General features: G+C 47.7%; 1 protein-coding gene across 1 annotated transcript; it reads left to right on the plus strand.

The window, feature by feature from the left end:
• Positions 1-11,299: 11,299 nt before the first annotated feature.
• LOC115504768 (alpha-1,3-mannosyl-glycoprotein 4-beta-N-acetylglucosaminyltransferase-like protein MGAT4E) lies at positions 11,300-13,952 on the plus strand. The gene is made up of 3 exons (XM_030301902.1): positions 11,300-11,425; positions 11,801-11,897; positions 12,734-13,952. The coding sequence occupies exons 1-3, from the start codon at positions 11,300-11,302 to the stop codon at positions 13,879-13,881; spliced, it is 1,371 nt and encodes a 456-aa protein (XP_030157762.1). The 3' UTR covers positions 13,882-13,952.
• The last annotated feature ends 10,128 nt before the right edge of the window (positions 13,953-24,080 follow it).

The raw sequence follows: 24,080 nt of genomic DNA on the forward strand, positions 1-24,080 counted from the left end.
GCCTCTAACCCACGCCGTGCGCCTCCGCCGCCACGGCGAGGAAAAAGAGTCCCACCCCCACCCCCACCCACCCCCACCCCGCGCCGAGCTCCCGGCCCCGCCCCCGAATCGGGCGGGGCCCGGGCCTTCGGCCTCGGGATGAAGTTGATCCTTACGGTCCAGTGGAGCTAACATTTATTGACCATTTACTACGTGCCAGAGTCCCTTCCCTCAAGAAGTTAATACTCTGGTGGAGAAGATCGGACACATAAATGGATTATATCAGTCATGTCAGTACACTGGGGTAGGTGCCATGACAGAAGTATATACACTTAGTAAAACCTGGGGAGGGGCCGAAGGTATTTGGCATAATGGGGAAGGATTTTCTAGTAGGGGGACCGGCTTGAAAGTAAGAACAAAATGGAGGTGAGAAAACACTAGTTATAATGTTAATAATAAGCTAACACTCTTGAGCACTTGCATATCCTGGGCACTGTTCTAAGTGCTTTGCATAATTAATCATTTAATCTACACAACAACCCTTTGAGGCAGGTACTCTTACTTCCATTTTACAAATAAGGACAGTGAGGCACAGGTTGTTTAAGCAATTTGCCCAAATTCACACAGCTAACAAGTGATAGAGACTCTATCTTTTGGAATGAGAGGTGTTACAGAGAAAAGAGTGGTCCGGGAGCAAAATAATGGCAAGGTTGAGCGTGAGAGAAGCCAAAGACTTTAAAAACAATCCAGTTGAGAAACTATGGTGCCGAAATTAAGGCAGCAATGCTATTCATTCGGAAGAATGCATGCAAATGTAGGAGTTAAAATTAGGACATAGTGATAAATTGGGGAAGGACACTAAGGTATCCAGGATGATTCAGGTGTCTAGGTACATACCTGAATGGTTGCTGGTGCACCGGCATTGCCAATGCATTTCCCTAGATTATATAAATGAGGAGGTATGAGGAGGGAGATCATGTGTTCACTTCTGGATATGTTGAGTTTGACGTGTCTTCTTCGGTACAGTTGGAAATATCCAACAGGCTGAATAGTATAAATCCGAAGGGGAGAGATCAGAAATAGAGATGTAAATCTAGAGTTATTAGCATATGACTGATAGCTATTAATTATCTAATGCTAATCTAATACTGTGTGAAAGCATTGTTGTAAATGCTTTGCGTGTATTTGTGTATTCGCTCATTGAATCTACACAACCATCCCGTTGGGTAGGTACTACTATTACCCCTATTTTGCAGAGCAAGCAATGGAGGCACAGAGAGGTTAAGTAATTTTAAAAGTTAAGAACATTTTTGAGGCATGGGTGGGGTGTGTGTATGTAGGGTGAGTGCCTAGTGTCCTGCCCAGGAAAGGGGAGAGAGGAAATTTAACAAGTAGGACCTCAACACTAAAAAGATCTCTTTCATCCAGAAAGCAGCCAAACCCATGGAAGTATCATTTGGACCAACAGCGTCCTAGCTCTGTTTTCAGATTCACCTAGATGAAAGAAGTCTCTCTTATCCTTAAGGGTTCTTCAAGTTAAAAAGTGGGGAGGAGAGAAGCCTCCTCTTCAACAAACTCTTCCCAGAGATACTTGGCCCCATGTTTTGGGGCCCCATGTTTAAACTGTTTGTTTAAAAAGGGCCTTGCAGAAGGTACTCCTTTTCTTGGCTCTCTAGGGCTTCGGACCTACATAAACCTTTTTTTGCTCCCCACTGCAACGGAGACTTAAGCCAAGGGGCAGCTGGCATTCTACTAGAGAAAAAGTCATCAATGTAAGATAGAGATGAGATAAAATTATAATAAAATGTCAATGGTAGAACCTAAGTGGTGGGTGTAGAGGAATTTGCTGCAAAATTTTTTTAACTTTGCTGAATATTTTAAATTCTTCCATAATAAAATGTTGGGGAGAAGAATCATTGCTGCTCTTTGCCATGGGTGTATTTGCTCTTGAGGGTTTTGCTGCAGTTGATTTCCTGTCATGTGCTCTTTCCTGGGAGAACGTTAAGACTATTTTCACACTTAACATTGGCATCCTTCAAGCCAGATAAGTATAACTTTGAGAAAAATTCTAGACTTGTATCAGTAATGACTATTAACTGAGGTGCACAGGAAGAATGAGCCTGGGATAATCTTTCCCAATCCTCAGCCGTGTACTAGAACTCCCTCACGCTCCCAACTCCCAAGCTCTCTCCATTTCCGGTATTGACCCTAAGTGATGAGATTTTGTTGCTCCCAGATCTGGCAGCAGCTGTTTGGCTCCCCGAGGACCCGATGTGACGTTGAGGGAGGGGGCGGTTGCCAGGGTAGTCAGGGGAACCTAGGGACCCAGAGGGCTCTCCGGGAAGGCGACAACTCCCCCCGCCCCGCAGAAGACGCTTCCCTTGCCCTTTATGATGTGTGTTTACATGGGCGGAGGGATCCCTCCCCAGCTGACAGCCACACCGCGGCCGGCTCTTCTTTTTTTAAAGAGCCTAGCCACAGGCAGTGATTGGCCAAGGCCAGGGCCGCATCAGCCTCCGGGGGCGGGGCCGGGGCCGCATTGTCTCGTCTGGGGCTGGCCGGACGCCCCAGAGGCCGGACCTGGGCAACCCCGGCTCGGAGGTCCCGGGGCTGGGTCTCCCGGAGGCCTTGGGAGCGAGGCCTGGGCGGGGTCCGGTTTGGCTTGCTCGGGGAGAGCGGGGTTGGAGCCCAGGCAGCCGGAGCGGAACCAAGCCCCGCTCCGAGTGCCACGTCTCCAGGAACCCCCTCCTTACTCTTGGACAACACTCCGCCCCACCCGGGCCGCCGTCCCCCAAACTACCCCTATTTGTGCTGCCCCAGATCCTTTGGACACATCCTCAGGGGGCTCCCTCCTCATCCGCCCCCTCCGTCCGCAGGCCTCATTCCGCGAGCCCGCCCCGCCCCCGGCCTGCGCCCCAGATCTGCAGCCTTCGCCCCTAGATCCGCCCGCCTGGTGATGAGGCGCTCCCCGCGTTCCTTCCGGTCTCGGCGACGGGACGACCACGCTCCAGGGTTGCGAACTAGGGGAGCGACTTTCTCCCTTCCCCTCCCACCTCCAGCCGCCAGTCCCCCGCGCTCTCCCGGGGGACGGGGCTCCGGGACGGAGGGCCGGCCCGGCTCCCCAGCAGCCTGGGAGGGGGCGGTGGCCCGCGCAGCACGTAGCGCACGTGTAGGGGCCGCTCTCCACCCCCTCCGCAGCCCGCGGCCTCCGACCACTCTCCCGGGCTCCGGGTGTCTGCGGTGCGCCTGCCTTCCGCCCCGAACCCCCAGTGTCTGCGCCCTCCAAACACTGCACCCCTTCTCACACCACCCTTCCCTTCCCAGCCCTGCTGATCCTCTCCTCTCTTTCTCCCTTCCCCCCAATTTCCCCAGTGCACGGGCCTTTCCTCAGACTCTTCACAGTTTGTCTCAGCTCCTCCGATTCAATGCCATCTTCTCTCTCCCCCACCACTTTTGGTGTCCTGGAATGTTTGGTGTCAGATGTCCCCTGTGGAAACCCACAATCCATGAGATCTCGAGATGAGCTGCAGCCTGTTTGGCCTCCCTGTTTTATTTATTTCGTGTACTCCCACAGCGTCTCGTTACTACTTTCTGTTACTGCAATCATAACTCGGGATTTGTCTTTTTAACGCTGCCCTCTTCCCTTACACCCGCCTCTCCTCCGGATTGGAGCCTATGGAGGGAAGGAGTAATGGTCTCTAGCCCTGGCACCAGGCACGTGGTAGAAACTTCACAAATATTTGTTCAAGGGGAAGGGAAGTGGCCTTGAGTGTCTGTAGCTCCTACTGGCTGAGGATGGAGCTTTGGACAGGACAGGAGAAGCATCTGGTTGCTCAGGTGAAGCAGAAAGAGATCTCACAATAGATCAGTATGTGGGGGATGGGGGAGCCCACATAGTGGGATAAACCCATCTTCCCCCATTCCCTGCCATGCTCATTTCCCGGGAACCAGCAAACCCTCCTCCTCTGCTAGACTTGTCTCTTGTGTGGGACTTCTGTGTTCCCTATTCTGCCCTACCCCCAGCTGTGGGGACTGTCTTTTCAGATCAGCTCATCCCACGACAAGGGTCTCATCTCTGGGCTTCTGTTCCTGGGAAGTTGGGTCTGGATCCTGGGGAGACACCTGATAACTAAATCCCCGTCTTCTCCTCCTTCCCATGTTTTCTTCCTCCCCAGTTCTGGGATCCCTTCTCTGCTGACTCAGACCAAGGGGATCCAGGGTTCAGCGCTTTGGTTGACCTGGGTGTGAAGGGTGTGGGGCCCAGGAGCTAGGCCCTTGCCTGGGCCCCGTCCCCAGGGAGCCTCCAACAGACACTGGCAAGTGGGGCAGTTCCCACGGTGTGTGGCCAGCCCTGCCCATGGGGTGGGGAGGGGCAGAGTTACCCACACAGGGCTTCAGGGTGTTTCCTCCCCTTCTGGTTGGACCACTTTAGAGGCCCTAGACTCTTTCTCAGAGCAACCTTGTGCAGAGAAGCTGAGAGGCAGAGAGAAATTCACGTTCCCTGTTCATCCTGGGGCGCCACCACCCCAACTAAGGTCTCTGGACTGGGGCACCCCTCGCAGCATGCCCTATGGCCTTGGATAGTTGGAATGTTTGGAATTCTCTGTGTCCAAGATGAAAGTCTTCCAACACAAAGAAAATGGCTTCTACACTAATTATGTCAGAACTTCTGGAAGCACTACCGAATCTCCTACGCTCATTTGAAATTCAGTGTTGACCAAATCCGGTTGAGTGGCCAACACAGGGTCAGACACACTAAACGCTAAATGGTAATTCTTTCTTCTCTCCCCTGGAAGGAAGGGATGATATATGAACAACCTGAAATACTGTTCTAACATGAATAAGACAGGGCCAGTGGCTGGGGGTACGTAGTCTCTTAGACGTATCAACACTATGAGGTAGGGGGGTTTCAGTGTCATCGCTTTTCAGATGGAGAAATTGAGACTCGGAAAGGTTAATTAGCCAAAGCCACACAGATAATAACAGCGTTAGGACTAGAATGATGATCCTAAAGCCTTTGATCGTCCCCAAACATCAAGGTGATTTCTCTAAAGCTCAGAATCTCACACCCGCTGCCCCTTAACCTGCCAACATGTATCCATTCTCTCCCCTAAGCCTCAGTGGCTTCACACTTCTTGACTGTGTTTATATACCAAGAGTTTCACAAAAGTTTCACAAAACAGTACTGGCCCTTACACAGTGATACACAAACATGCTGATCGAGACCCATGAAGCTGGTTTTATAACCCATGAACGGATTGCGGCCTCAGTTTGAAAAATGCTGCTCTGTAGCTAGTTTTTCCTGCTGAGTGGGCAGCTTTCAAGATGATCTAGACCAAGCAGTGAGTTTTCTCTACTGGTACCCGTATAATCTTACATTTTGGCCACTGCCCCTCCCCCCTCATGTCTTCTGTAAGTCCTCCAGAATATGGACCACATCATATACAAAATCAGTCATCAGCTCTTTTCTCTTCCGTCTGTTTTTCATTGCAATCGATTCATTTTCCTCCTACCCCTGACCACAGCACTTGAACCCCAGGGATCACTTTGTGCCTCATATTTTTAGCACCTTATCCCAGACAGGATCTAGCATGGTCTTTCAGTTTCCCAAGACCTGACTTGGAGCAGTGGCCAAAGACTCAAATGCCTACAGGGGGCAAGGTAAATGAGGAAAGTCAGCCTGGTAGAGTAGGAAACTGAGAATGCACGTCTGGCTACCAGGGCCGTCACTAATCAGGCCAGGGTGGCAGCAAGTTGCAATTTTTCAAGAGAGGCCAAAAGTCTAGGTTTTTATACAAGCTCCCTTAATTTTTTTTTTTTAATTTTTTTTTTCAACGTTTATTTATTTTTGGGACAGAGAGAGACAGAGCATGAACGGGGGAGGGGCAGAGAGAGAGGGAGACACAGAATCGGAAACAGGCTCCAGGCTCTGAGCCATCAGCCCAGAGCCCGACGCGGGGCTCGAACTCGTGGACCGTGAGATCGTGACCTGGCTGAAGTCGGACGCTTAACCGACTGCGCCACCCAGGCGCCCCAAGCTCCCTTAATTTTTAATTTTTTTCACGTTTATTCATTTTTTTAATTTTATTTTTTTTAATTTACATCCACATTAGTGAGCATATAATGTTTATTCACTTTTTTGAGAGACAGAGACAGAGCACAAACAGGAGAGGGACAGAGAGAGAGACACGCACAGAATCTGAAGCTCCAGGCTCCAGGCTCTGAGCTGTCAGCACAGAGCCCGACGGAGGGCTTGAACCGCGAACCGTGAGATCACGACCTGAGCCAAAGTTGGATGCTTAACCGACTGAGCCACCCAGGCGCCCCAAGTTCCCCTAGTTTCTACATATTCAATCTTCAAACAAATTTTTTTAAAAAAAAGTGTGTGAGCCAATCAAATAAGCTTGTGATCAGACCATGTTCTGTGTGGAGACACCTGCTCTGGAGAGGCTAGGGGGATGATGCACTTCAGACCTTCAGAAAGAACAATGGTTGCCAAGGGAGCACTAGCTGAGGCACCCAGAGAGAAATGCTGGAATGGAGGTGGGCTCCTGCTCCATCCCTACCCTGTGGGTCAGGTTCAGCCTCCTGGGCTTAAAGGAGAACTCTGACTTCCAGCAAAGTCTGGAGCCCACACCCAGGACATAACGATAGCAAGAGGCACAGTGTCATAGATGGCCAACCCGTAACTGCAATGTTGATGAGGGACCTGGGGGGTGTCCTTGCTTTTTAACATTTCCTCCCTCCCTCAACTTTTTGCCTCCTCTAAAGCCCTCAGAGAAGCGGAAATCAAATGACAAGCTATGGAAAGGTTCTCAAAGTGCTGTGCATCAGTGTAAGAATCTAAAAGTAAAATTGGGGTGAAGGCATAGGAATTAAAGTAAGGCGGACCTCCCAGATATGAGGGAAAAGAAGACAGTGCCGTCATGGTTGAAAACCATACTTGTTCCTTATAATAAAAAAGCTAACATTTATTGAATGTTTGCCATGTGCTACGCATTTTTGTGTGAATGATCTCTTAAAATCTTCTTAAGAACCCTTGAGAATAGGCATCATTTTTATCTTCATTTTCTAGATGAATGACTGGGATTCAGAGAGGCTGAGTCACTTAGCCAAGGTCACATAGCCAAGAAGTTTAGCAGAACCAGGTTCTGCCCACGCTGTCTGAGTCCAGAATCTGTGCTCTTAACCTTCACCCACATATAGCCCTCCCCTGTTACACCGCACAGTCCTGGCACTGCGGTGTCCCTGACACCTAGCACAGTGTTTGTTGAAGAAATACATGGTCACTCACCGTTTTCACATAATGCCTGACAATTAGTGAGTTTATAAATACTCGTTGCGCATGTTCTCTGGGCCAATTACTATGCAAAGTGCTGTAGACACAGCGTTGAATCAAACGAAGTCCCCGCCTCTCAAGGACTTATATTCTAGTCTAGTGGATACAGACAGACAATAAACACATACAGGTAAGATGGTTTCTGGTAGAAATCAATGCTAAGGAAAACAGGATATGTGATGGAGTGATGGGAGGCTGGGTGGGAGGCGTGGTGAGTGGCTACTTTAGGCACAGTGACTGCAGGCAGGGAGAGCATCTGGGCTCACATTTGAATGTTGGGAAGAAGATGGCTCTTGGGACCTCTACAGAGGATAGTTCTAAGAAGACGAGTACCATATATGGAGACCTGAGTCTGCAAAGAGCTTGAAATGTCCAAGGCATGATGCTCCTCCCCACAAGAAAGCCAATGGGTCGGGGCAGATGAAGTCAAAGAGGCAGGCAAAGGGCTAGATCAGACAGGATCTTGTAGGCCATGGTCAGGAGTTTGGGTTTCATCTTTCAGCCACAAGTCATTGGAGAATTGTAGGCCAGGGAGGGATAGCATTTGATTTGCAATTTTAAAAGGTCTCTCTCACTGCCATGTGGAGAATAGATGACAGGAGAACGAGGGCGGAGGTGAGGAACCAATTAGAAGGTGTTTGCAATAGTCCAGGCAGGAGACGACTGTGGCCCAGACTCATGTGGTAGTGGTAGAGGTGGTGCGAAAAGGTCATGCTGTGGATGCATTTTGCAGGAAATGGTAACAGGACTGATTAGATGGAACGTAGAGTGTTCAAGGGAGAGAGGCACCGAGGATGGCTTCTAGATTTTTCCCCTGAGTAAATGGGCAAATGGTGGTGCTATTTAGGGAGATGGGGAAAGCTTGTGGAGGAAAAGATTGGGGATATAGGGGGGCACCTGGGTGGTTCAGGCTGTTAAGTGTCTGACTTCAGCTCAGGTCATGGTCTTACAGTCTGTGGGTTCAAGCCCCGTGTCAGGCTCTGTGCTGACAGCTCAGAGCCTGGAGCCTGCTTGGGATTCTGGGTCTTCCTCTCTCTCTGCCTCTCCCCAACTTGTGCTCTCTCTCAATAATAAATAAGTAAACTTTAAAAACTTATTTAAAAGAAAGATTGGGGATATATGAAGATCTATGTTTCTGTTTTAACTCTGTTAAAGCTGAAATACCTTTTATTCATCCAAATGGAGATGTTCAATAGTCGAGTAACCTGGAGCTCAGGACAGGAGTCAGGGCTGCAGACAAGATCTGCCCTGGGTCATCAGCGTGTGTGTATATCTATGTATATGCCCACAAGCTTATATATGTAAAAGCCTACAGATATGGAATAATGTATACACACACACACACACACTCACACGCACACATATATTGTATATATGAAGATAGTTATACACACACATGCATGTATAATATATAGTACTTAAAACCATGGGACTGGGTAAGATCACCCAAGGAGAGCATATAGGAAGAGAGCCAAGGACTGAGTCCTAGGATCCTCCTCCATTTACAGGTTGGGAAGAGGATGAGCCAGGAAAGAAACAGAATGGTCAGTGTGGGCAAGAATGATGTTAGGGAAGAAAGCATTTCAAGGAGGAAGTAGTCAACCATGTCAAAAGTTGCAGAGAGGTTGAGTAAGATGAGAGAAAACGTGAAATGAAGTGGGGCTAAATAATAAAGGCAATGCTCTCAAGGAGTTGTGCTGTGTTGGGGGTTCCAGAGGAGTGGGCAGAATTTGGACAGAACATGAATTTAGAGAGGAATTTTGCTTTTTTTTTTTTTTTTTTTCCCATTGGGAGATAGTAGAGCTCCTGGTCAAGATGATCGGAATGGTCCAGCAGAGAGGGAGTAGAGGGTAACGCAGAAGAGAAAGAGGGTCATTGCAGGGGTGCAGCACCCTGAGCCGGTGAGGGGGAGTGGGAGTCAGGGCACAACCCCCTGAGGAGGAGAGTGTGGAGCTGAGGTTCAGGGAAGTGGAGGGCACGGTGGAGGGGAGGTTTGATAGTTCCCCATATCTCTTTTCTCTGTTAAAAGATGGTGGGGCGCCCGGGTGGCTCAGTCGGTTGGGCGTCCGCCTACGGCTCAGGTCATGATCTCACGGTTTGTGAGTTCGAGCCCCTCGTCGGGCTCTGTGCTGACAGCTCGGAGCCTGGAGCCTGCTTCCGATTCTGTGTCTCCCTCTCTCTCTCTCTGCCCCTCCCCCGCTCAAGCTCTGTCTCTGTCTCTCTCAAAAATAAATAAGCATTAGAACAATTGTTTTTAATTAAAAAAAAAAAGATGCTGATGGTGGTCTTTGGAATGAATAATAATAGCTGGCAATAATTAAGCACACGCCGCTCCCCTGTAAGGCCGGCACACGCATCCCTGCGATGGTAGGGGAGTAGGTGGAGAGGACACAAGGGTAACATCACAGAGGGAGCTTAGCTCCAAGCCGGAATGCTGGAGAGGCCTCAGGTTGCTCTGCCTGGCCTCACCTTCTCTGTCATTACACCTGAGTGACTGGCGCTCCGCACCCCAGTTCCTCTTTTTCTCTCTCTCCTGCCTCTCCCAGAAGTCTGTGGGACTCACGGGGCTAAACGAAGGCAGTACTCTGGCTGTGACTGGTAAATGACACAGGAGGTGCAGAGGAGAACTGAGCTATGGCTGTGGCAGTGAACTCCTTCAGCTGTCATTGTACAGGCTTTTTAATCAAGGTATGTATCCTTGTATTTTTGTCCTAGAGAAAAGAAGCCCATCTCCTTGACATCAAGTGCTTTGTATCTGAATCACCTAAGTGACTCAAAGTCCTGACTTAAGGAAACCAGGTAAGAAAAGTTTACTCTGTGAAGCCTTCCTACCATGTATAAGTTTTATGTTTATAATTCTTATGAAGAAGCTAAATGGCTAAGGGAGAGAAGGGTATTAACCTCTATCAAAATGCTGCACTGGCAAGATCCAGAAAACAGGGAGATTGGAGAATATTATAGCCTCGGGAGCACAGAAATTATCAATTGCAATTTCTTTTCTTTTGTGTACTGACTGTATAAGGGGACAGAATCAAGAGCAGGTGACGAGGCATATTAAAACCTTTCCTTTGATCATTTAGAAACAACCAGGGAAATACATTCTCACCGGAGAAAAGGCACTAACAGAGGAAGAGAGCAGTAGACAAGTGCTTTTGAGGCTGAATAAGCCTGAAGTCAAAGCTCAACATTCATGAAAGGATTTTTTTTTCATTCTAAGTTAACAGATTCATGTTCTGATCAAGGTATGTGAATGAGATTAAAGGTTGGAATAAATTAAGGATATCCTTTATTAAAGAGTAATAAAGGCACCACATTGCTTAGTATTTAGCAATACTTTAAGTTCAGTTATTTTATTTATTTTGAGAGAGCGAGCGAGCAGGGGAGGGGCAGAGAGAGAAGGAAAGAGAGAAACCCAAGCAGGCTGCACACTGTCAGTGCAGAGCCCAGTGCAGGGCTCGATCATGATCTGAGCCGAAATCAAGAGTTGGATGCTTAACCGACTGAGGCACCCGGACACCCCAAGTTCAGCTATTTTAATAAACTGACTTTTGTTTAAAAAAGCAAGGGTAGGTGGTGGCCATCTGTTTCCTAAGATAAAGGAGCCTCATCACTGAAGCCCCAGCTGACCTTCATCATTTTGAAAAGGGAAAACTTTGGGAAAGTTGAATCTCCAAACAAACCTATAAAGAGAAAGCAACAAAGGCCACAGGACAGGTGACCTTCCTTCTTTAGGTCAGGGAATAAGGCTATATTCCATCAGGTCCCCAACTCAGATAAGAAGGCAGGCTTTGGAAATAAGTTAACAATGATGAAGAGGAAGGATAGAATATGGGGGATTGTGAGGGGGAAAGCTTCCAGGAGACAAAGGAGAAGTTCTAGGCATGGATGGATGGATGGATGGATGGATGGATGGATGGGGAGAGTCCCCAGCTGCTTTACATGTTGACTTTTTGCTATAGGAACTGTATCCCATCAGACACCATGCAGTGTTCCATCAGGCGCGGCATTATAACCTCAGTGGGCATTGGATTCCTGTGGCTCCTCGTCACTTTGAAAACCCCCAGGGAAACTGAAGATGTTCAAAACGTGATGGCTTTCAAAGGCCAAGTAGCAACCCTTGCTCTCAGTGTGGGAATTGAGGATGTAGGGAGGGAATGGTGTGGACAGGTAGATTCTCAAAGCACCTGCTCCCTTGCACCCGCGAGCAGGAAGCTCCAAAGGGAGCTGGGATATGAACCTGGACCCATCGGTCCATAAAGAAGCTGCTCCCCCAACCCCAATATTTGTTAAGGTAAGGAAGAGAGCAAATAGTCCTCGAGCCCTCATTGCTTTGGCCAGTGGTCAGGCATCCCGAGAATGTGCTGGGCTCACTCTAGGGAGAGTTCCTCTTTCCTGGAAAAGCTTATGAGAATCCTCTAGGGGGCTAAACACTCTTCTTTTTATGAAAGGAGGTACATGTTTTGCTTTTTGTCAATGATCTAGGAGGACAGTTATGGCAAAAGAAAAGATGTGAGACTGCTGGAAGGCTGGCAGAATCATACCTTCCAGTATATTAAGACAATTCAGCAGAGAAGAAAGAGTGAGTTCCAAGGAGGGGAGTGGGGTACCCTGAGGGAAGTAGGGACATCAAGAGAAGGTAGCTAGGAAGGAAAGAAGAAGGGAGAGGAAAAAAGGCAGGACTGCTCCCAGGAATATTGGAATCTGGCAGACAGTTCAGGAATGAGGAAGAAGGAGGGAAAAGATCATTGTTACAGGAAGGCAGAATCACTGGATTAGAGAACATTTGGATTAGAAGGGGCCTTAGAGCCATAGTCCAAATCCCTCAGTTTTGTGAATCAGGACCTAAGCTCAGGAGTGAAGGGACTTGCTCGAGGTCACACAGTCAGTGGTGGAACTGGGACAAGAACGTAGGGCTCTTGACTTAAGGAGAAGTGCTTTTCCTTTCACCTAAAGCTGAGCTTTGGGAAGATGAACTGTAAAACAAAAAGAATTATAGTAACTATAATGTTAGCTAATACTCCTGAGCACTTAAACCATGTGCTACAAAATTCTGGCTCAAAGACGACTCAAAGGGACCCACAGGGACTCAGCATCACCTAGTTTAGTGCTTCTCAGACTTTAATGTGCATTGAAGGTACTTGGTGATACTGTTAAAAGGCAGTTTATCTAGGAACCCAGATTCTGCTTTTCCAATAAGCTTCCAGATAAGATTGATGTTGTTGGACTAAGGACCATATTCTGAGCAGCAATGATCTAAACACCCCCTCTACCAAAAGAGAGCACAGATGGGAACTAGAAGAGGGAAGAAAGGAACAGAGAAGGTCCCAGAGAGCATCCCAACCCTTAACCCTTTGACTACCTTCACTACCAAACCCGACGTACTCTGACAATTGTCCCTATTTTGCCTCTCCTTAGCGTGGCTGACAGTGGGGATCTCCTCAGTGCCACGACCAGATCAAAGCGGCCTCTTGTACACCCTGGTCTCTCTGTTCCGTGCTTCCTCTAAGATCGAGCAGAAACGTCTCACAGTACTGGTTCATCTGGCACATTCTGACCTCACCGGGCTCAGAGAAACCATTGCCCATATTTCAACCCTCTTCAGCCCACAGATCTTGTCAGGGAAGCTGCTACTGATTCATGCTCCATCTGATGCCTACCGCACCACGGATGACACGAGGAAGGAGGCCCACCGCGGGGAATTCTACTCCAAGCGGAATAGAGATCATGCCTTCCTCATGAGCTTTGCCGCAAAGCTCTCTGAATACTTCCTGTTACTGGAGGACAATGTCCTTTGTGCCCCCAACTTTATCACCCACATTCATTGGAAGGTGGACACAATGAGGTCCGACCCATGGGTGCTACTGGAGTTCTCTAATATGGGCTTCCTCGGCAAACTCTTCCACAGCAGGGACCTCCCACTCCTGGCTCATTTCCTCCTCCTCTTCTACAAGGAAAAGCCCCTTGACAGACTGATCCCCCACTTCCGTACCCTCCTAGCTCAGAAAAACCCAATCCTCTGCAGACCGTTCCTTTTCTACCACAGGTTCTCCTACTATACCTCCAATGACAGTCAGAAGGCCACGCCAGTCCGGAAAAAGAACCCCTATGGTCCTGACAACCCACCCACAGCCATTTTCACAGATATGAAGGTTTTTGATGTTCATTTCCCCTGGAAGGCCTACACTCTGGATGAGTCATTCTTCTGGACCCAAAATGTTAGTGCAGGGAACCACCTGACAGTCATTTTGAAGCATCCAGCGAACTTGAGCAGGGTGCAAGTGTTGACAGGCACCATCGTGGATGGAAAGCATGCCCTAGAGAAGGGGCAAGTGGAGCTGGGCTATGACCCCGAGGGAATGCCTCAATACTGTACCAGCTTTGCCTTGCTGGGCCATCTCTTGGAAGGGCAGGTGAATCAGGAGATCTTCAAAAGTATGGGGTACGATGTGAGCTGTGTAAGGCTGGTGGTGAAAGCTAATCAGGTTGGCGGGCTCATAATCAGGCATATTTACCTCTGGGAGGAAAATCCCAAAGATATAGAAGCAGCTCAGAGTTGGAGATAAATCGCTAAGGATGTGAAAAATTAAAGTTGTGAAGCTGTTCCATTCCAGCCTGAGTGACATGGGGAGATAGATGTCAGGGAATGAGGGGCAGGGAGAGAAGACTCTATGATGCTTTTGGTGCCACCATGATATTAAGAGACCTGTTCCTTTTTCTCCCCAAACAAGTAATTCATATATATATATATATATATATATATATATATATATATACATATGTATATGAATTTATATATGAATTTATATATATATGTAAAACTTTTTATGTTTATTTATTTATTATTTTAAGTAGGCTCCACACCCAACATGGGGCTTGAACTCATGAGCCTGAGATCAAGAGTTGCATGCTCTATGGACTGAGCTGGCTGGATGCCCTATAAGGTGATTCTTATAGGTTATCTTTTTCTGGGAGCAAATATAGCTTAGCCCAACTTGGAGAATGGCCTTGGTCACTCCCAGAATGTTTAGATTTGGGGGATGCTGAGATGAGCACAGAGTGTGTGTGTGTGTGCGTATAAACACATATATTGACACACAGTCAGAGGTGGGGAGATGTAATGTGGTAATAGGAGGGTAAGTGGGGAAATCATGGGGTGTCCCTAAAACTGACAGCATAAGTAGCCAAGAAAGTGACCCTCGTTAGAAGTCAAATTCTCTGGGGGCGCCTGGGTGACTCAGTCAGTTAAGTGTTGGACTCTTGATGTTGGCTCAGGTCATGATCTCACGATTCGTGAGTTCGAGCCCTGTGTCAGGCTCTGCGTTGATGGTGTGGAGATTGCTTGGGATTCTCTCTTTCCCTCTCTCTCTCTCTGCCCCTCCCCTCCTCATGCTCTCTCTTTCTCTCAGAATACAAAAATAAACATTTAAAAAAAGAAGTCAAATTCTCTGAAATTCAGAAAAGCAGTAGATGGACCGATAGCAATAAAACTAAACCCTTAACTCTATCCTTTAAGCTGTTTCATAGTGTCCATGAGTTTCTTCCTTTCCTCACAAACTTGGACATAAATAGTTTGTAACCAAAACTTCACTTTGTCATCAGCAATTCACTCCTTAACTCCCCCACTGGTGTCTACACCCACCAAGCTACTGAAACTCTTCCCTAGTTGCAATGACAAAAATAGTCAAAACCCAGCTGCATTTTTTCAGAGCTCATTCCCCTTAACTCTCTGTAGCAATATACAATACTCACTAGTGTTTCTTCTAGAAACAGCCTTCTTCTTTCTGGGATTCATCCATTTATTGGATATTTGCTGAGTGCGAGGCACACAAAAAAAGCCCCTGTGGGGTTAAGTACATGGTCTTTTGGAAGCACAGATCTGCTCTTCCTAAAACATTCTTGGGGGCTTAGGAAAAGCTTCTTGGAAAATACAATATCTAAGCCTAGACCTGCCAGATAATTAGAGAAGATAGCCAGGTAATGTGGGGAGAAGGTCAGGGAGATTTTCCAGTAAAAGAAACAGCATGCTGAGAAGTAGGCAAGAGGTGAGAAAGAACATGGTTCATCTGGGAAAACGCAAATCATTTAGTGGGACAGGAGATGGAGGGCAAGCTGGAGGAGGGATGGGGCAGAAGATAAAGCCACAAGATTGAGAGAGGACCAGCTTAAGAAGGGCCACAGACAGTTCAATGGGGGAAAGAACAGTCTTTTCAATAAACGTCTTTTCAATAAATGGTGTTGGAACAACTGAATATCCACATGCAAAAGAATGAATTTGGACTCCTACCTCACACCATATACAAAATTGAATCCAAATTCATAGAAGAAAATAGAAGGTGTAAATCATTGTCACCTTGGATTAGGCAACAGTATATTAAGATATGACACCAAAAGCATCAGCAATCAAAGAATAGATCAATTGGACTTCACCAAAATTAAAAACTTTTGTGCTTCACAGGACACTATCAAGACAGTGACAAGAAAACACACAAAATGGAATATTTGCAAATCATATACCCAATAAGAGACTATTATAAAGTCTTATAAAGTCAGAATATTATAAAGTCTTATACTCAATAATAATAAAAAAATAACCCATTAAAGATGGGCAAAGGGTATGAATAGAGATTTCTCCAAAGAGGATGTACAAATGGCCAATAAATACATGAAAAGATGCTCATCGGGGCACCAGGGTGGCTCAGTCAGTTGAGTGTCTGACTTCAGCTCTGGGCGTGATCTCATGGTTTGTGAATTTGAGCCCTGCATGGGGCTCTCTGCTGTCAGTGCAAAGCCCGCTTCAGGTCCTCTGTCTCATCTCTCTTCCCCTCACCTACATTCTCTCTCTCTCTCTCTCTCTCTCTCTCTCTCCCTCTCCCTCTCAAAAATAAATAAACATTAAAAAAAGAAAGAAAGAAAGAAAGAAAGAAAGAAAGAAAGAAAGAAAGAAAGAAAAGATGCTCATCATTAGTCACTAGGGAAATGCAAATCAAAACCACAATGAAATACCACTTCACACCCACTATTAAGGCTCTAATTAAAAAAAAAAAAGGAAAATAAGTGTTGGTGAGAAATTCGGACCCACATACATTGCCGGTGGGGTTGTGAAATGGTGCAGCCACTTTGAGAAAGTTCCTCAAAATGTTTAACAGATTACCACGTGATCCAGCAATTCCACTCCTAGGTCTATACTCAAGAAAATGAAACATACATCCACACCAACACTTACACATGAATGTTCATAGCAGTCTTATAATAACCAAAAAGTGAGAACAATCTACATGCCCAACAGATGAATGAAGCAGAATGTGGTGTAACCATACAAAGGAATATTAGTTGGCCATAAAAAGGAATGGGGAGTATGGGCCTGCTCTGTAGCACACATGAACCATTATGCTGCAGGAAAGAAATCGGTCACAAGAGGCCACATATTATATGATTCCATTTATAGGAAATGACCGGACTAAGCAAATCCATAGAAGTAAAAGTGGATTAGCAGCTGGGGGCTGGGGAAAAGGGAAATGGAAAATGACTTCTAATGGGCATGGGGTGTCTTTTTGTGGGCGATGAAAATGTCCTAAAATTAGGGGCACCTGGCTGGCTCATTTGGTGGAGCGAGCGACTCTTGATCTCGAGGTTGCGAGTTCAAGCCCCACACTGGGTGTAGAGATTACTTGAAAATAAAACCTTAAGGAAAAAAAATGTTCTAAAATGGTGGTAATGGTTGCACAACTTGGTGAATATAAAAACTATTGAATTGTGTACTTTAAAAATGAATGTTAGGGGCGCCTGGGTGGCGCAGTCGGTTAAGCGTCCGACTTCAGCCAGGTCACGATCTCGCGGTCCGTGAGTTCGAGCCCCGCGTCGGGCTCTGGGCTGATGGCTCGGAGCCTGGAGCCTGTTTCCGATTCTGTGTCTCCCTCTCTCTCTGCCCCTCCCCCCGTTCATGCCCTGTCTCTCTCTGTCTCAAAAATAAATAAACGTTAAAAAAAAATTAAAAAAAAATGAATGTTATGGTATGTGAATTATATCCTAATAAAGCAGTTATTAAAAAAAAAAAGCTGTAGAAGCAAATCAAGGGTTTTAGACTATCCTGATGGCAATAGGGAATCATTGAACAGTTTTAGCCAGGACAGCAAAATGACCTGTTGTGCTTTGGAAAGATCACTATGGATATCTTGATTAGACTAGTTTGAAGGGAGTCAGGATGAGGTATCCAATTAGAATTAAACAAGAGAATGTATACAAAGTGTCTATCTCAGTACCCGGAGTATAATAGATAATAAATGACACTTCCTGGGTCCCCTGGGTGGCTCAGTTTGTTGAGTGTCCAGCTCTTGGTTTTGACGTGGATCATGATCCCAGGGTCATGGGATTGAGTGCTGTGTTGGGCTCTGTGCTGACAGTGCGGAGCCTGCTTGGGATTCTCTCTCTCCCTCTCCCTCTGTCCCTTCCCTGCTCTTGTGCATACTTTCTCTCTCTCTCTCTCTTTCTCTCGCTAGCTCGCTCAAAATAAATAAACATGAATAAAATAATAAAATAAAATAAAATAGAATAGAATAGAATAAAATGACACTTCCCACTTCCCTTATCTTTCTCCCTTCTTCCCTTCTCTTTCCCACCTTTCTTCCATAAATTCTACACCAAATCTATATTTCCACATGCCTCTCTGACTAATGATCTCTGTCATTGACACTGTTTCCTCCATCCATCCCTAAACATGGGACTATTCCAAGGCCCTTTACTCTTTTTTTTTTATGTTTATTTTTTGAGAGAGAAAGAAAGAGAGGGACAGAGAGTGTGAGCAGAGGAGAGGCAGAGAGAGAGGGAAAGAGAGAATCCCAAGCAGGTTCCACGCTGTCAGCACAGAGCCCAACGTAGGGCTGGATCTCATGAACTGTGAGATCATGACCTGAGCCGAAATTAAGAGTTGGATGCTTAACCGACTGAGCCACCCAGGCACCCCAAGGCGCTTTACTCTTATGCATCTATGCCTTCTTCCTTCAATTGGTCCATCACTCAGAGTCACCTGAATGAACTTTCAGGTACTACCTAAGTCAGCAGCATCCTCTGAGGTCTCCAATCTGAGCCTCAGTGTCTTCTCTCCAGCTGATGATGGACACCCTCCACGTAGCTCTTCCACGGTCATCTCAAGCTCAACGTGCCTAAAACCAAATTCTTAAGCTTGTACACCCCTCCAGACATGTCTATTTCTGGCCATAGTCACCTTACACACATAAACTCAAAATCTTAAAACAGTGCTTTACAACAGTGGTCTATAAGCCACTTGCATCAGAATCACCTGGATCATCAGGGAAATGCAAATCAAAACCAAGATGAGATACCACCTCACACCCGTCAGAATGGCTAAAATTAACAACACAAGAGACGACAGGTTTGGTGAGGATGTGGAGAAAGGGGAAGCCTCTTGTACTGTTCACGGGAATGCGAACTGGGGCAGCCATTCCGGAAAACACTATGGAAGCTCTTCAAAAGGTTCAAAATAGAACTACCCTATGATACAGCAATTGCACTACTGGGTATTTACCCAAAGGACACAAAAATACAGATTTGAAAGGGTACATGCACCCCGATGTTTATAGCAGCACTATCGACAATAGCCAAACTATGGAAAGAGCCCAAGTGTCCATCGACTGATGAATGGAAAAAGAAGATGTGGTACAGGGGTGCCTGGGTGGCTCAGTTGCTTAAGCGTCCAACTTCAGCTCAGGTCATGATCTCCCAGTTCGTGAGTTCAAGCCCCATGTCAGGGTCTGTGCTGATGGCTCAGAGCCTAGAGCCCGCTTTGGATTCTGTGTCTCCCTCTCTCTGGCCCTCCCCACTCACGCTCTGTCTCTCTCTCTCTCTCTGAAAAATAAATAAACATTAAAAAATTTTAAAAAAAGATGTGGTACCTGTTAACAATGGAGTATTACTCAGCCATCAAAAAGAATGAAATCTTGCCATTTGCAGCGACATGGATGGAGCTAGAATGTATTATGCTAAGTGAAATAAGTAAGTCAAGAGAAAGACAAATACCCTATGATTTCATTCACATGTGGAATTTAGGAAACAAAACAGATGAACATACGGGAAGGGAGAAGAAAAAAAGAGGAAACAAACCATAAGAAAGACTCTTCGAGAACAGAGTTGATGGAGGGAGGTGGGTGGGAGATGGGATAAATGAGTGATAGGTATTAAAGTGCTTCAACCTCGGGGGCCGGGGTGGCTCAGCCGGTTAAGTGTCTGACTTCAGCTCAGGTCATGATCTCACAGTTCGTGAGTTTGAACCCCGTGTCAGGCTCTGTGCTGACAGCTCAGAGAGTGGAGCCTGCTTTGGATTCCGTGTCTCCCTCTCTCTTTCTGCCCCTCCCCGCCCCCTCTCGCTGTCTCTCAAAAATAAATAAACATTAAAAAAATTTTTAAAACAAACTGTTTCAACCTCTATGATTTTCTATTTTCATATCCATCCCATTGCCTATCATTTAGGCCCGTGTTCAAATTTCTCTACAGTGAACTCCACAAACCAAGGAGCATTATAGGTCAGGCCCTAGCACCAGGGATAAGAGGTAAGAGTCTGTATGCTCTGGCTCTCGGTCTAGTGTGTGAGACAACTAAAATACCGAATTAAGGGGACACGGAGGAGGGAGGGAATGACTGTGTCTGGAGCCATTAGGGACAGTTTCACAGAGGAGGTGACAAATAGATGAGCTATTTCTCAGGCAAGGAATGGAGGGAAGGGTATGCCAAGCAGAAAGGTGTAAGTTAATCATTCAAGCAAGGGGACTGAGATCTCATCAGGGTACCCTCCCCCCGGACAGTGGCTGGTCACTGGGGCCCTGAGGTAACACCGATGGGGAAAGCAGGCCTGGTGTAGGAACCCGGTAGCAAAATTGTCATAACTGTCAATGGACCCTCAGCCTCTGTATCTGGGAGACTGTGGAAAGCAGGAAGTCCTGTGGCCTGTGGGCCTGCGTCCCCATGTTAAGGGCCACTCAGCTCTACCGGATGGGTGCCTTGTAGGAATGTGGACCCCGTGTTGTCAGATCTGGAGATTTTTCAGAAGAAGCTGGAAACCCCAATTTTTTCGTGTTAGACCTCTCAAGTTTATTTTTACATTTTTAGAGTTTTCCAAAGTATACACAACAAGGGGCTCGAACTCCTGACCCTCAGATCACGAGTTGCACGCTCTGCTGACTAAGCCAGCCAGACACCCCTTGACCTCTCAATTTTCTTAATGCTGGGAATTTAGAATATATAAAAACACAATTTTGGAACACAACGGCAACTACTGTGTTCTGGGGAGGCTTTCCCAGGTGACCAGTGTTAGCTCAGGTTCCAACACCCTTGATGAGGTTATGGCTCTCTCAGATACTCTGGCAAATCATTTTCCTTTCAGGAGCAATAGTCACCCAGATAGAGTCTGAGGACACACCCTCATCTCCACCAGTAACGCAGAGCATCTTTGAGCATGGATTAGTCTGCGGATGGCCGAAGAGATCTATTGTTCCATTTCTTACCTCCACTCTCAGAGGCTGACATCTTCCTGATATTGACTAGGCCATCCTATTTGGGGCTTAATGTCCTCCTAAAGAACCGCATCGTTTAGGATAAGCCATCAAATGATTTACAGTGGGTGCTAGAATTCAAAAGGAAGCCCTGTCACTATGGATTAGGGTACCCAAAGGTTGAGGAGCCCAAAGAGATCGCTAAGGTTTAGGATTCGGGGTGTAACTCAAGCCAGGTCCTGGGGGGATGTGCCTGAACTAGCCGAGGAGGGCAAGGTGAGCCTCGGTCGCAGATAGCAAAGTGGGCTTGCCATGTCGCCAAGACTGGCCTCTTTCCCAGTGTTGGGTTATGGGGTCTTACCTTGAACCGGCTGAGTGGTGAAGGTAGATGATGAGTCATTATGGGGTTGGCAGATGAAACGCAGTTGGGAAAGAAAGAAACCCAGATCACTGGAGAGTGATCACAGGGGCTCTGGTGATGAGTACTGAGAATGACAGGCTTTCTCAGGCCAAGGGTTGGAGCGGGGTGGGGCTCGTGGCTGCCATGTGTCTCACTGAGCCTTGTTGACCTACCTTCCCCATGACCTCCTTCTCTGGAACATTCTTCGTCTCTTAAAGTGGATGCTCTCCTTCCTGTCTGGAGTGAGGGTTAAGGCAGGGGAAGCCCAGAAAGTCACTGTTTGATCAAAGTTGTCTTAATTTTCTGGGGGAAGTAAACTCTATAAGGAGACTGGCCTTGGCTATGAGAAAGCAAGCTGCTTCTCTGAGCCCAAATTCTGCTCTTGCCCTCTCCAACTCCTTGCTAGGGCTTTTTGGGATCAGTGAGATGCAGAGCATTAGGTCAGATTTCTGGTTCACCCAAGGAGGGCCCAATGCCTTCCTAAGACCTTCCCTCCAAATCTTTCCATGTCCTGCTAACCTTACTCTGGCCCCTCACAAGCCAGACACCCTTTCACAAAAAGCTAAAGGAATTGGAATTTTGCTTGAGAGAAAGATGACAAGTGACATTCTTTTTTTTTTTTTTTCCTTTAAAAATTGTTTTTTAAAGTATGTCTACACCCAACGTGGGGCTGAAACTCACAACCCGGTGATCAAGAGTCCCATCCTCTACTGACTGAGCCAGCCAGGCGCCCTGAGGGGTGACATTCTTAAGGAAAGGAAATACTGCTTTCAGAGGATGTTTTGGAGTGTTGAAAACAGTAAGGGGGCTTTTAAAAAAGGAGGTCTTATGGTGAGTGGTTACTTTTACAAGTACGGCTTTTCCTTTTCCTTTTCGAAGTCAGCCTAACAGGGTCCAGAGCTCAGCCGTCTTACTGGCGGAACAACTTTGGGAAGTTACTTTAACTTCCAGACCTCAGTCTTCTCATCAGGTAAAAGAGGGGTAATAAAGAGCAGCGCTGTGAGAATTAAGAGAAGTACGTGAAACACTCAGAATACTGCCGGTAGTTGGTAAGCACTGGATACATGTTAGGCATCGCTAGAATTACCCAAAGAAAAAGGAGAAAAGATGCTACAGTTCCCATCAAGTGTTCCTTGGCTCCCGGGTGCCCGCAGACTCCCCACCCAGTCTGGAATCCCTCCCTCCTTTTCAGCCTGGCTAACCCCAGCCTCTTCGGCAAGATCCAGCTCAGCGGCCCTTTCAAAGAGCTCCCAGGGCAACTTGAGTTGGATTTGTCTGGACAGTGAGTTCCTGCTTAACCTCCAAATCCATTGCCCAGACTCTGTGGGTGTTTGTTGAATGAGTGAATAATCCCTTGCTTTTCAAAGCCACTTTATTTAGTTGGTAAAGCTCATAGGAAGGAATACGTTATCTGACTTAACCTTCAGAGGCAGGAGCAGGGGAGATCTCCGTTTTCCAGATTAAAATATAAAATTTTTTTTAACGTTTATTTATTTTTGAGACAGAGAGAGACAGAGCATGAACGGGGGAGGGTCAGAGAGAGGGAGACACAGAATCTGAAACAGGCTCCAGGCTCTGAGCTGTCAGCACAGAGCCCGACGCGGGGCTCGAACTCACGGACGGCGAGATCATGACCCGAGCCGAAGTCGGCCGCTTAACCGACTGAGCCACCCAGGCGCCCCCAGATTAAAATATATAAATATAAATGAGACAGATCACCTGGAGTCTGCAGGGGTCCCACGGGATTGCCACAACCTAGACCCCGGTTGGGGCCCCTGGGATAGGAGTGCAGCTAAAGGTGGGGGTGTTGGGGTAGGGGTTAGGGGAGAGGGTTCCCACCCGCCTCCCCTCCGCCGGAAGGAGAAAGCTGCCCAGAAACTTCCCGGAGGTCACCACCGCGCTGCCTGCAGCGACCAGCCCTTCCCCTGATGGCGATTCCCGTCGGTCCCGGCCCTCTCAGCCCACAGCGTCCGTGGCACTTAAGCCCCCCACCCGCGACCCCAGCAGGTGCCGGCCCCGCCCTCCCCGGGATCGGGAACACCGAGCAAGGCGGGGTCCTCCCTTCTCCGGACCTGGGGCACGCTGCGGGGCTGCGGGTGCGGAGGGGGCACGAGCCCCGTCCCCCAGCCTCTCCCGGACTCCCCTCGGGTCAGTCCACGCTGTCTCCCTCGCTGACCTCTCTTCCTCCCTTTACGCCTGCCGCGTCCTCCTGAATTGCCTTTTAGGGGAATGGCGTTGGTCTCTTGGTAGCCGGATTCCTATTACCAAGCCCCACCGGCCAGGCGCGACAGCAGATGGTGAGACTGGGGAGCCTGGACACCCATCACTCCGGGAGGGTTGGGGAGGAGCCCGCGAGCCCGCGATGAGACCCCTGCCCCCCCACCCCACCCCCAGCTCCAGGACTCAGCAGCAACCCTTCTTCTGCCAGGATTCTCATTCATCCAAACCTTTATTAAGCTCCCACTGAGTGCTAAGCACCTGAGATGAGGGGGGCTGCAAGTCTCACATTCTCCATGAAGTCTTTGAGGCTCTCCCTGGGAAGAAGTCAACTGTTTACCAGGTTAATGCGGTTCATTGGAAAGGCTTGAGGTCACCCAAACGTGGGCTTCGGGGGCCTCCGCCCAGCGGAGAGATCTTAAATGCTATTGGCCACTCTGAGCAGATAATGGACATTCAAGAGCCCATCAGCTTACCTCTCCCTTCGCCAGAGGAGCCGGGGGTGCCTAACACTCACCCTTAGCCAAGGTCCCTCTTCCCTACCCCCTCATCCTCCATAAAGGACCACTGGCTGTGACTCACTCCCAAGGGCCAGCTCCTTTGAAACTGTGAAGTTGCTCCCCACTGACACATCCCCCCAGGG

This window comes from Lynx canadensis, chromosome F1 (genome assembly GCF_007474595.2).
Source record: "Lynx canadensis isolate LIC74 chromosome F1, mLynCan4.pri.v2, whole genome shotgun sequence".
Classification (NCBI taxonomy): domain Eukaryota; kingdom Metazoa; phylum Chordata; class Mammalia; order Carnivora; family Felidae; genus Lynx; species Lynx canadensis.

Coding starts and splice junctions, on each gene's coding strand:
- LOC115504768 (XM_030301902.1), top strand. CDS start 11,300: ATGCAGTGTTCCATCAGGCGCGGCATTATAACCTCAGTGGGCATTGGA. Junction 11,426..11,800: donor TGATGGCTTTCAAAGGCCAA/GTAGCAACCCTT, acceptor TCAATGATCTAG/GAGGACAGTTATGGCAAAAG. Junction 11,898..12,733: donor AATTCAGCAGAGAAGAAAGA/GTGAGTTCCAAG, acceptor GCCTCTCCTTAG/CGTGGCTGACAGTGGGGATC.